The following is a 13,785-nucleotide window of genomic DNA, read 5'->3' as shown; positions in this document are numbered from 1 at the left end:
TAATATCTCACATAGCAGAGCTGCTTTAAATGTATTACTGTATCAAGTGGAGTTATGCTAAGTGATCTGATTCTGATAGGCTGAAAAAATGTACATTAAATTGCAGCAACGGTCTTTGAAGGAAACCTAAACTGCACACACACGGACCAAACGTGATAAAAATGTTTTGTTAGTTTACTCTGTTGCGTGTTAAAGTGCAGCACTAAGAGAGAAGAAGAAATCAAGTGAAAGTTGGAAAACAATATCAAGGAATTTAATGCCCACAAGCTCGAGCTCTTTACTGTTCATTAGAAAATGTAAGAGGGAAAACAAAGCTGAGCAGTTCATTTGAAATAAATAACTTGTGGGAATAAAACATTTCTCGCATTACAGAAAAATATTGTTATTGCTTTTGATGCAGTTTAAGTGTCACTGCATTCCCACCATCCATGGCCTAACACCCCTTTTTTTTCTCGATCCAAACCTAATAAAAACTTACAAGCACAATTATGTTTTGAGAAATGACAGCGATGATAATCAAAACACTCTCAGACCCAACAGCTCATAACTTTGAAAACCAATGACAACAATACATACATATATTACTGTGTGTTACACAACAACATGAACAGTGTATTACAGTAATGCATTATTAGAGCATCTTTTTCATATGTTCCCTTTGTGGAGTAGAGATGAAGCGTATAAATGCTTGTTAGAGAGATTTTAATTTAAAAAAAAATGTAAATACATTATCCCTCAGAGTGCACAAGCAGAAGTCATTCGGTGTCATCAGTTTATAAGTGATTAAAAACAGGCACTTTATTCATTACAGATAACAGCAATATTTTGTGGTCCAACTCAAAAAGGGCTCCTTGTGTTGTGAATAATCGTAATCAAAAGTATAATCAGTCATACAGGGAGCAGAGACACAGAACAAAGCTTGAAGCTGTGAGTGTGCACTTTGTAAACAACTTAAGACTGCTCGGCCTGTGGTGGTGAAACATATGTAGACAAATATTTATGAAAGCTCCATTAGTGCACCTAAAGGCACCATCCAAGCACTAAAGCAACCACGTGGATATATATTATTATTATTTTTTAAATTTGAAAGTGAAGATGTGATTTAATGCTCTGGAGTTTCTAACATATTATTGAAAATAAAAATGTGGGTCTCTGCATAGATAACTTCTCATCAACCTCTCAAGACTTAAGTTTCATTTCTGTCCTTTTATTCCTCTTTATAACTCAATATTAGCATTTAAAAGCAATGTTATGCGAGCAAAGGCAGAATAAATCTCTAAAAAAAATACTACGATGCAATTTGTCATGGGGCTGGAAGAAAAAGCTCCATTAATGTTTGTGAGAAACAGTTTCAAGCACAAATAGAAGGCTTCCACTTTTTTTTCAAAAGCAGAAAGTGTTCAAGAATTACTTCTGGTGGGTGAAAAAGTGATTTACAACATCTGAATGTAAACAGTCTAGTCTTTTAAAGTCACATCCGTCTGGTGGTTCAGGTGAAAATATAAAGCTCATTTCTGCTTTTACTGTGTTTTCAATATTTGAAAGTATTTTTAATCCTCCAGCTCATCCTTAAATGATAGAAAATCTGTTTGTCTATCAAGCGTTGAAACCATCATCACCACCTGCCAATTAGATAATAATTATAAGTTTCTTAATAAATCCACAGAATAACATTTTTCTGAATTTATAGTCCCATGAAAGTGTTTTATAAATGAGAAGGTAACTTTGAGTGGAAACATTACTAATGTGCTCAGCTTTCTTACAGTTAGTCAGTGCAGCCTGTTCTTGTAGGAATGTGTTGCATACTGTAAATATATTATCATATAGATATAGATTTTTAGGCTGCAGTTGTATTTGCTGCAGCCTTTATATAACATGCCTGGATGTAACTATTTGCATTCCTATCAATAACTGTCACTCACAGTCAAGAGTATTAAGCACTGATGCATTATGTTTCTTAAAAGGGGCTTCTGAGTAGTTTGAAATGAAATTCCCCTGAAAATCAGGTTTGTATGAATTGCATTTTTGTCAAAATGACAGTCAGAGACAATCTGTGTTTTCTTCTTCCAGAAGAATGAACAAAACAGGAGCTGGGGGGGTTAGCTGAGCTGCAAAGTAAAACTGACAGAAAGTGTTGATTCTTTAACTATTGCGACCAAGACAGGTAAGAGGTTTTAGAAGGCATGAGCCAACGCCACAATGATTTCTTCCTCTCCATGATTGGCACTTATTTGAAGAGGCTGGGTGAAGGAGGCTGCTTTCATCATACACGCTTTACTTGTTTCCATACAGTAGTACACCCATACACCCAAAGTGAGGCTTGGATTGCTGTTTAAGTCCTTTATAACAGCTGGAAGTTTGGCTGACATGGAGAGGGGCTTCGACAGATCCACAATGTCACCAGTAATCACCCGATTTTCTAGCAGCCATTCGTTACCTGTGAAAAACAGGAAACAGAATTTTGTCAAAATCAGGGACAAAGGGACAAAATCAACAGTCTGATACAATCCGGCTAATAAAGTCCACAAAACTAGGGTAGAGGTTGTTAGAGCTACATACTAACATGTTCACAATGACAATGCTAACATGCTAATATTAAGCAGATATAATGTTTACCATGCTCACCATCCTAGTAGCATGCAAACATTTGCTAATTAGCACTAAACATAAACTAAAAGTATTGGACAAAGTCAAATGTTGACCTGATAATGGCCCTAGAGGAAAAGTTTAAAAGATCACTACAGTCCTGAGGATACATCCTGTGGGGACCATGAATGTCTGAACAAAATGGCATGGCAATCCATCCAGTAGCTGTTGAGATATTTCACTCCACACCAAAGCGGTGGACCAACCGACTGGCTGACAAAACAAGATCAGTCTTCAGTTTGGACCCAGATCAGTCCTAATATGCCATGTTCTGAAAGGGCCTTTATTCTGAATGTGTCTTTATGTAAATGTCTGTCTGTCATCTACATTTATGGTTAAGGTGCACCCTGTGTACTAGATTGGCCCATGTGTGAGCATCGCTAAATGGAGTCCTCTACAATATTACCCTCTTGTAAGAATCAGTTCCCTCCCACTGAATCAGATGGAGTGAGGGTGAGGACGAATTTACTGAAACATGGTGGATATTTTTAGAAGCAAATACACATCTTAAGAGACGTGACCGCTGAAAGATAAATGAAAGTCGAAAAGGAAAGGCTAGAACTTCAGCTGTGAGAAAATATTATGCCAGAGAGACCGTCAAATCCATGCCAGCGGTGATTAATGAAGCTGATGCCTAACATGAGGTCCCAGGGTAGCCATTTCTAAAAAGCCACTAAAAAAAACAATTTAAATCTGCGGTGCACTTCTAACTTGATCCATTAACATTCCTGCCTCTGCTCTGATCCGATCAGCATAAGTCTAGACTCGGTATAATCGGACAGTGGAGGATCACGTAACATAGCCTGGTAGCTAATTATGTGAACCAAGGCATGCCTTCTTATCAAAATGTTCCAAAAATAGCTTGCTGGTATCGCTGACTGCATGCTGCATCACTCAGAATGATGGAAACACTATTGTTCCAAACCTAATGAACAGACCATCACCGTTACTAACATGATATCTCAAATCACTTCACACTCTGTCGTTATGTCAGAGTACTGTTGATAACAACTTGGAACATGAAAAAAAAGCCTTTTGAATTGTATCTAGCAGTAGAAACCATACATTAAATTGCCCATGCCATGTATAGCCTCACTGGTGCTTTAAAAGAGCTGAGAACTATAAATCCCAGCCGTACTCCTTGGCTACTAGCAACTGCGTGAAGGAGGGGGGGGTGGGGCGGTGCACAGCCACGGAAGGCTTGTATCACGTGGACGTGCCGACAGTTTTGTTGTTGTTACTTAGAATTCCTCATGGGGGCAGCAGAAACTACGTAGTATAGCTTTAAGCATCATTCACTACTATTTTACTTTTTGACAGAATCATGGTTTACAGACCAAAATAAATGGTAAATGGACTGCATTCATATAGCGCCTTTGTACTTTACCAGACAAAGCGCTTTACAATCCCAATCCCAATCCCCCACCCTCCACCCATTCACACACCGATGGTGGTGGGCGCTGGTCTGCCCATCGGGGAGCAACTTGGTTCAGCGTCTTGCTCAAAAACACTTCGACATACGGTCAGGAGGAGCCTGCATGGGTCGGTCATTATCATTGGCACCATTAGCTGCTGCTGTTGTAAAAACTAATGCTTTTTAGCTAGCCAAGTTAGCTAGCTACGATAAAATATGATAGCGACGCTTGCCGTTTTAGCCGTGTTGAAAATGCCACCTTTATCACTGTACTGCGTATGTGCCATGTGACAATGGAAAACCTGACAGGCGTAGCAACAGTAACAGGGTGAGGCTTAGTCAATGGTCAATGGTGCCTTACACCAAAGTAAAGTCAAATGTACTTATAGGATAAACCTCAATAAAACATTCACATGCATGACTGAACTTTGTCTCACCCTCAGCTGAGAGAGCCCAACAGCTGGGGGCCTCCTCTGTGAGTTTGGTTCCTTCTGGAAGTGAAAGGGTAAGCGACATGACGAGAGTCTGGCCTGCTGACACCGACACTGGTGGCATTTCTTTCCTGGCAGCTGATTTGGGCAGTGTGGGGGCTTTGGCAGGACCCGAAGGCTTTGAAGGTACGGAGTCTGTGCATTCCATGGAAATGGGGAACTGTGCAAGAGAGAGATTCAGATGTTTGGATTAAAGAGGAGCAATGAGAAAGCTATCGCAATGTCCTTCTTTGTAACCTTTTATCCAAACTCATCTAGCTTTCAGGATAGATTCATTGCACACACATGGACAAAATAAAAAGTGCTTTCTCAAGGTTGGAAGTGAGCTTTTCTTACACACATACACAGACATACAGGTCTCACCAGTGAAACAGTCTTGGCGGACAGGTCCAACACTTTGACTTGGTGGTTGTTGGTATCGGCCACATAGAGAAGTTTGCCGCTGTCACCAACGCAGATTCCTCCCGGTTCATTGAAGCAGGATTTGTTAAATTCAGGGTCCAGAGTATCTCCAGCCTCTCCAGTCCCTGCTAATGTGCTACACTGCTTTACCTTTGGATCCACCACCTTGATCTGAACACAATTACACAGGCACATAGATACAATCCAACAAAAAGGTCAAAGCCTGTATGTTCCCCGTTTGGTTTTTAGATCAAAAGGAGATACACACTTTGTGTAATGACAACAACAACCTGAAGGAACCCATTGTGACAATAAAAACATTAAATGTGAGCATGCTACAGCTTTGAACTACAGCCTTGTGACATGCAACAGTTACCTTGTGGTTGTAGGAGTCGGCTACATAGAGCAGGCTTTGTTCAGGAGCCCAGGCAACACCGAGAGGATGCTGCAGCTTGGCGTCCACCCCTTTCCCGTCTACATCCCCGAAAGCAAAAAGGTTCTGGTTCAAAGAAGACAAACCATTCAGAAGAGATCAGGAGAAGATATAAAACAAACTGCAATTTCTATGTCTAAGCTTAATTTAGGTAAAGAACAGAATATCCAATCTAATTTTGTGAACCGCCTCTAACGCAGTTCAAAACACATTTTTGCAAAGAGAAGAAAAGGGAGTGTTTTAATTAAGATATTAAGAGAACGGACTTTTCTGATGAAAATCCACGCAGAAGCCTTTCCCACTGTAAATGATCAGTTTTCATTTGACACTTGAAATAAAAACATGAAAGCAACATTGGCTTCATTATTTTTGAAGGTTTCTGAATAATTCATACAGGAAGAATAACACAATAATTGAAATACCACATTTGTGAGAAACACCAGAGAGATCATCTTAAAATCGCATTAGTTACTGTGCTAAAAATAATTAGATGAGTCATTCTTGAGAAGTTTTGAAGCACAAGAACATTAATGATGAATATCATTGAAATATTACAAAGGGGAACATTCTTCATGGGTTGTTTTTTTTTTTCCAGAAAGTGACAAAAAGCTAATTAATAGTTCTTAGTGCTACAGGTTGATTAAGACCAACATGACCCAAACAGATAAATTACTATTACAGCGAACAACATAATCAACAACCAATTTCTTAGGAAATTGGGAATAATTAAAATAAACAGATTTTCATTCTGTATTACATAGCTGAATAAATGAAAACAAATGAGACAATCTTATAGAGTCTCATGACTCTCCACAGTTGCAGAGTTCAGTTAACAATGTAAACCGAGAAGGCGATAGCGACCTACCTTGCTTTAGCGAGACTGACATACACTCACCGGCCACTTTATAAGGTACGCCTGTTCAACGGCTCGTTAACGCAAATATCTAATCAGCACGTCAGGTAGCAGCCACTCAATGCATTTAGGCGTGTAGACAGTCAATACCGCTTTTAGCCGAATCCGATTTCATTTTTTCTAACCACTTTACAGCACACGCAAATATTTATTTTCTATCTTTTCTTTAATAGAACATTTTACATTTTGCATAGAACATGTTTTGAACAGATAATGGATCACTATAAAATAGAACTATATAAATTACTCCTGGTGTGGGAAATGCCCACACATCTAAAGTACAATGTTAGAACCATTTCCTTCTTTTCACATCCAATATCCAACTTAATATAATAAATATTGCCTTGCAGTATAAAGATATTTCTCACACGCATACACACGCAGGCCTGTTTGAACGTCAACAGTAACGTTACCTGAAAACATAAACGTCACCACTCATTTTACGTTTTTAATGTAGGTTTTGAGCGGTATGCATCCCCACTAACCTGGAAAGCGTTTTAAACAGTAACGTAATACAGCGTGAAGGGGGAATACAGCGTTTTTTTTTTCTTTTATTAGTTTTTTTTAAATACAGCGTCTCTTGCTGCCGGACGTCAGAGGCAGAGGGACCGTCACCGCAGCGTTCGCTAACGTTAGCTTCTTGTCTCATTTGAGGTCTGATAAATAGTAAATTCATCAAAGTCAGTGTGCCCAACGCTATTTTCCAATAAACTGTAGCTGTCAAATTTCACGGACCCACGGTTTTCATGTTCCACTTATTCAGCCTCAGAGGGGAGAGAGAGAGCGGCTGAGAGCAGTACAGCAGACGGCTCTGCAGAGCCGTGTATAATTACGACTTTATAAAATTTCATAAACAGCTGATTGAGCAGCGGTGCGCTGATCTTGCGCGATGTTAATCATGCGGCGCCCGAGTGCATTCTTTCCTTTGCCTTTGTGAGCTGGTTTGGGTCCCTCACTCTTAAAAACAAAAACAGGCTGCAATACATTACTAAAGTGTGTGGGAAAATTTCCCTGAACTCTCTGACTGACTTAAAATCTCTATATGAGACAAGGACCCTGAAGAAGGCCCAGTCAGTCCTGGCTGATATAAACCAACCCTTGAACAGCTACTTCATGTTGTTGCCATCTGGCCGCAGATTCTGTCTGCCTAAATGCAGGACAAACAGACACAAAACTCTTTTGTTCCTGCTGCTATAGGTTTTGTTAATAATTCAATGTGAGATGTGGACTTTTGTGTAGTATGTATTTACTTGTGTCCTCCATCAATAGTGTCTGTTGTCTGTATGGCTTATGTGTCCTTTATGTTGCACTTTATTTGCTGCAAAACAAATTGCCCCTCGGGGATAATAAAGACTCCTTGACCATGACCATTTGACCGGCATAAAATCGGCATATGTCAGACTGACCTGCCGGTCGCCGGTCATGGCCGAGCACGTGAAAATTGGCCAATTCCGGTCACTGTCCGGTCAATCGGTGCATCTCTAGTCTCCGGTGTTGTGCTTCATTGTCTCAGTTAAATAGCTTAATAAATATCTATGGGCAGCAGACTATTAATGTTTTTTTGCTGATTCGACGCCATGTTGGATAAACTGTATATGACTCTCCAGTTAATTACTCCCAGCTCTCATGGGTGACTACCAGCTTTAGAACTTTCCAAAAATACACCAGGGTGGCAGGCTAATAAAACTACAGCAGAACGGCTGTGGGGACATGAAAGTATTACCAAAATATTTCTTCAGGCTTTGTAACAGCCACAAATCAATATTTCCTATCTACAGAAAATAGATAGCCCTGAAACCCTGTGATTGCCTAGGAGTGATCCAAAGCTTTGCGCAACATTTTTGTTTATAATTGTCAAAAGTGTTTTCTATGGCTGGAAATGTAGTAGAGCAACTGTTGGATGGATGGGGACAGAGCCAGGTACAGGACATATTATCATTGAAGATACTGCACAAGAGGTCATTGCGTTCTTGCGGTCTGCTTTTGATTTCCTACCTATTTTTCAAGCTGCTGTTCACGGCATTGTCTTAAATATTATTAGAAAATATTTTCTCCTTTTACAGAAACACTAAAACGGACAAAAAATGACCCTAACTATGAATTTATGTACATTAAAATTAACCAAAGAGGAAATCTTCATTAAAGCCACTTGGGATTCACTTCGTAGTAGAAAGAAAAAAAGTACGAAATAATGTTAAGAAATCCATTCATCCAGATATAAATGAATCCACCATCTAGTCATCCATCTAACAGCCATTGCATACCCACCAGTGGGTCTCTCTCTCCCCCGACCAGCAACTTGACGGCTCCGTCCTTCAGTGCCAGCGAGCGGATGGTGCTGCTTTCGCTATCGGCCACATACAGGCAGGCCCAGGGCTCCTCTGGGGCTAAAGCCAGGCCTGAAGGCTGAGCAAAGCCAGCCTTTTGAGGGTAGGAGTTGTTTCTGTTCTCCTCGTTGCCGCTGCCTGCCCATCGCACACACAGCCCCGCCTTGGACTCGCTGTTTACGTTGTGAAATAGAAGACAATAGACAAAACACTTCAATACACTGCTGGATAGGTAGAGTTCATATGACCTTTTATCATTTCTTTAGCGGCTTAGAAGGGTGGCTGCTGCCAAGTGGCCGTGGTGGTTCTGTCTACATGGTCTCTCACCTTCCTTTGGGCAGTTTCCCATCTGCTAGGAACAAAGCCCAGATCTGGTGGGTCCCCGCCATGGCTATCCACAGCACGTTATCTTCAGCACCGCCTGCACGTACAAATGAAGCGCATATACAAGCGCACACAAAAACACACTCTTTGAGTTGACACCCAGGAAACTTGTGTCACGGCTTTTGGCTGTCTATTAGTCACCAGAGGTGGTGCTAATATTTGTCCTAAAAGGTAAAGAGTCCTTTCAGATGTTTTTGGGATGTTTACTTTAAGCTATGATTTTCTTATAAGTATAAAAACGGCAAAATAAATAAATGAAAAGAAATGCCTCTACTGATTGAAAAAGAGTTAAAAAAAAAAAATGTAATACTTTTTATTGATCCCCAGTGGAGAAATTACAATTTATGACTGTTTGTTGAAGGCGGAGAGCCAGAAATGAGTCAGAAATGCAGCTACGGAGGTTGTGACTACAGCCTGTCGATCATAGGCCACATGCTGCATCTCAGCAGAGACAATACTGTCATCGATACACAACCCTTACAGGCAAACAGTATCTCAGTTGTATTTTTAATGCAGCACAGAGCTCAGACCTTTTTCATCACATCTGGCGGACTGTCAGGAACATCGGACAACTCTCGCACCTGCCTCACAGCATCAGTGTCACTTTACAGTTCAAAAGGTGCAGGGTCATCTTGATTTGGTCAATTTAATTATTCATACGCGTGGTGAATAAATCCTGAGTGTTGTGGATGTACCCTCAGAGGACAATGTTAGTGGAGTTAAAGGTCTGATATCACATCCTCAGACAATGTGGTGATGTGCAAACCAGCAGGTTGTGTCATCCATCAAGCTGTGCAGAAAAGGTGACTATGATGGATTACCTCTTGCTAACAGGCAGGTGTGCAATGAGGAAATAATTGCGCTAATGGCCCTTTAAATTCTTAGAGTTAACATTATACATTTACACGACTATGATTAAACACCATACCTGTAAAATGTACACTGACTGTTGATGAGTACAGTACATACGACAGGCAGAGTACACAACTCCAGGCGTACACACACTCCCTTTTTACTTAACTACTACTACTTAGCTGTCGGCTCTAACAACACCTCAGACTTGAAGAACCGCCTAATAGTAAACAATGTTAACCTGAGGCAAGAAAGTTGTAAGAAAAACAGGTGACATTATAATTTTAAGTAAATGTTTGTTTGAAATCCTTTACAATTATAATTTGTGTTAATAGTTAATAAAGTCATTAATTTGTTACATTTTAAAACTGCATTTTGAACAAATAAATAAGTTCATGTAGTATGCTCCTAAAGTGAGGAACGCAAAGAAATGATTACAAAATGCTGGAATAATATTTAACTTAATGATTAAAAAATAAATAACGCTAAAGCTTGTATTAAACATGTCTAAATGATACCATCCTGGAAAGGAAAAAATCAACTGCAGGAAAAATCTGCTGCAAGCTCATATTTTATTTGCTCTGGCAGATACTAACTCGCGTTTTTGAATTGGCCTGCCGATGTCAGGCTAATGGCATCTCTGTCTATGACAACAATTCTTGAATCTTAATGTCCACCTGGCCTGATGGCAACACAAAACATACACAAACATTTAGAGACAAAGGGTCTTAGAGATTCAAAAGCTGAGTTAAAAAAGCTTTCTGCTTTAATGAAAAAAGGCACTCAGTGAGAAATATTAAAAGAAGACTAATAATAAAGAAACTCTGAATGCACAAGGCAAAAATAATCAAAGCAAAGCATTTAGAGAAACTGAGCTTTGATTTTGAAGTGGAGTTCTTGGATTATGTTGAGAATATGAAAGACCTTGTCTACTTTACAGTAGTTTGTGACTTGTATAGTTTTGACTTATTATTGATTTTTGTCCTCAAAATGATTCAGTACAACTACAATTAGGGATTTTTGGCACTGAGATCCTATATGATACATATTCTATTCACAACGTAAATAAATTACGAAGGGCAACTTTATAAAAAGTGTAATCCATTGCAACTGATCGGGGCCTCCACTTTGACCAGAAGAGCTGTTGTGTTCTTGCAAAGCTTGGAAGTTGTAATATTTTGTGTATTCATCATTTTGTTTTACTCCAGAAAATAGTCAAGTATCTGTGTATGCTTTTAGTGCACTCTAATCTAATTATGTACTAAATATGCAAGTTGCAAACAATCTAAAAAAAGTCTAAAAGTGTGATATCACACCAGAATTTAGCAACCCAGTCTGTATGTAGTCGCTTCCTATTGTTTTTATATACCTTCACCACATCCTAACTGAACTGTGACCTGTAAAATGGTGAGACCTCTCTCTCAAGAATTATTGATTGTATAGCAGCATGCAGAAAGTAAACAACAGACATTGAGGAAAAAAAGGAAGGCACAGAGGGGGAAAGACAATAAAATGTTGTAAATGTTGTCCTTCAGTTCTGGTCTGACAGCCCCACAACACTCACCGGCAGTGCCAAGAGTCACATCCCAAGGAGAGCTGATGGGCTGCTGAGGTCCCATGGCCCCACCCTCTTTATCTGTGCCTTGAGCACCTACACCGGCTAGAGTGCTGACTCTTCCCTCTAACAGGTCGATCTGAAACAGACCGAAATGTACAAATAAAGTGACATCAAATTTTATTTGTTTAAAATGCAGTTATTTCAAGAGATAGTTTGGGGTCCTACCTTTCGTATCAGGTGGTTTTCTGTGTCGGCCACGTATACAGTGTCCCCTTTAATGGCCACACCCTGAGGTGAGTTAAAGGAAGCTTGGGACAAGTCGCCATCTTGTCTCCCACTTTCAGGTCCTGGGAATATATAATAATCCAATTAAAATAGTGCATCTATAGACTCGGCACGTTCAGGTACTTAACATTTATCTGTAGTCCTTAAAGTCTTTGACATTGAAAGTATTACTAAGCAACAGCAGTTTTAATTATTCCTCACATATTCCATTCAATTATTTTCCCTGCCTAAAGATTTGGTAGAAGAAAAAAAAGATATGATGGATGATTTTATGATTACTTATACGAAGCATACGTCCAGGAATACTTACTTACCATTTACAGCTGGAGCATGGTTGGCCTTTCATTTCTGCAAGTGGATTAATTACTTACATTTGAGACTGAGGAATTTTAATCTAATGCGCTGCTTCTGCAAGAAATTAGCTCAGGAAGATGTCCTCATAAATACCATCTTTAAATTAGCTTGATGCTTTGAACTTCTTATGCAAATATAAATGTATAAATTTCTCATACGGTGTGTGGATAGGGATGAGTGGAGTCAACCTACAAAAATAATACAAATGCTGCATTTCTGTCCCTCATCGTCCGTGCCAGTTCACAGCATCTACTAGTCCCTGCGGTTGCCAACCGCTCGGTTGGGCCGGGGACAACATCATCTACCATGTGATTCCTCTGAGGGCTGTTAGGCGACTGAGTAATTTTGTATTTTGTAATGAATACCAATGATGCTTAAATATTTTTGTATAATTTGTAGATGTAAAAAGCAAGAACAAAACTTTATTTTTATCAGACATCTATGCAATTTGAACCCTTATATATACACACTGCATATCACCATCCTGTTTCCTACTTTTTACCTCCTATGACATGTGACAGGTGCCCAGTTGACGACACCACCAGAATTCGGTGATGCCCAGTGTCTGCTATGGCCAGTCTTTTCATGCTGCTGTCTACGGCCACCTTCCCAGGAAAAGACAGGACGCTGGGTGGCAGGGAGTCTCGGTACAGCTTGATCCCCACTGTGTGTGTCTTCAGCAGACCTTGCTCCCCGTAGTGACGGAGGGCGTTGTCAGTAAAAAGCACCAGCCTGTCACGGTGGCCTTCGCCCACCAGGGAGAAGAGCAGGTTGCCACGTGGGCCCAGTAAGACCAGTGTAGGCCAGCAGGACACCTCCAGTTCATGCCAGAGGTGTGCCTCGCTGTCGTTCACAACTGGGTGGCAGATGTCATAGCGGAGCACAGCGCTGCGGACGTTGTCCAGGACCTTTGGAGGGTTGGAGACAAGCATAGACTAATGAGTAAAAACCTGTGAATATGTAAGAGCTATTCATTAGTTATTATATTCATAATACATTATTTTCATTATAGATTCTAATTTTCAAGAGCCCAAGGTGACATCTTCAAAGTACTGATATCGGCAAACAGCTTCATAAAGAATAGAAGAGAGATTGACAGTATGAGGATGAGTATTCAGGATTTTCTGAAGATCTGAGCAGTTTTTCTGGTTTTAAGCAGATAACAGAAATCATTTTAGATACGATCATTTGTCTGATATCTCGTCTGATATCTCATGCTGGCATACTGTTGTAACATTACAAATGAATGCTTTGGTGCTTTGATTTCTTGCTTGAGAAAAGAGTGGTTCACATTGACCTCCATCATACTCACAATGACACATATTTGTCGATACTTTGCAGTTATGACAATGCAGAAAGAACAACAAGCAGGACAGCCTACTCAAAGGTAAAAATGTTGATAAACAATAAAAGCCCTCACCTTTTCATTGGGGAATTTAGCTGAGTGCACACCAACAACAACCAATCCATCTGAGAGGGAGATTAAACAGACAGAGACAAACAGACAAAAATAAAACAGCCAAATGTGGTCAAAAGTGCTTTGACTTAACTGTGCTCATGATCAAAACTAGCCCCAATTCCAAATTTTCAGGACGCATTTTTGAGCTTTATTCCCCCACAAAAAAGCAAGTTTGCATGACAGTAACTAAAAAATACACAAAGGTTCAAACCTATGTTCATTTAGTAATACTGTAAATATCTCTGTAAAATATTGTCTTTATCAAAC

The 13,785-nt window shown here is 39.8% G+C and overlaps 1 protein-coding gene across 1 annotated transcript in view; it reads right to left on the bottom strand.

Annotated features, from left to right (window-relative positions):
• Positions 1–231: 231 nt before the first annotated feature.
• nhlrc2 (NHL repeat containing 2) overlaps positions 232–13,785 on the bottom strand; it is a 19,196-nt gene continuing 5,642 nt past the window's right edge. The window contains exons 3-12 of the mRNA XM_028567431.1: positions 13,480–13,529; positions 12,562–12,967; positions 11,646–11,767; positions 11,427–11,556; positions 8,954–9,047; positions 8,568–8,799; positions 5,330–5,452; positions 4,915–5,124; positions 4,498–4,711; positions 232–2,437 (exon numbers count right to left, since the gene is read on the bottom strand). Of these exons, the coding sequence (XP_028423232.1) occupies positions 2,175–2,437; positions 4,498–4,711; positions 4,915–5,124; positions 5,330–5,452; positions 8,568–8,799; positions 8,954–9,047; positions 11,427–11,556; positions 11,646–11,767; positions 12,562–12,967; positions 13,480–13,529 (1,844 nt within the window). The 3' untranslated portion in view covers positions 232–2,174. The remainder of the gene's footprint in view (positions 2,438–4,497; positions 4,712–4,914; positions 5,125–5,329; positions 5,453–8,567; positions 8,800–8,953; positions 9,048–11,426; positions 11,557–11,645; positions 11,768–12,561; positions 12,968–13,479; positions 13,530–13,785) is intronic.

Source organism: Perca flavescens, chromosome 21 (assembly GCF_004354835.1).
Source record: "Perca flavescens isolate YP-PL-M2 chromosome 21, PFLA_1.0, whole genome shotgun sequence".
NCBI classification, from domain to species: Eukaryota; Metazoa; Chordata; class Actinopteri; order Perciformes; family Percidae; genus Perca; species Perca flavescens.
The sequence above is the reverse complement of the archived record's forward strand: the minus strand, read 5'-3'. Positions and strand labels throughout refer to the sequence as shown.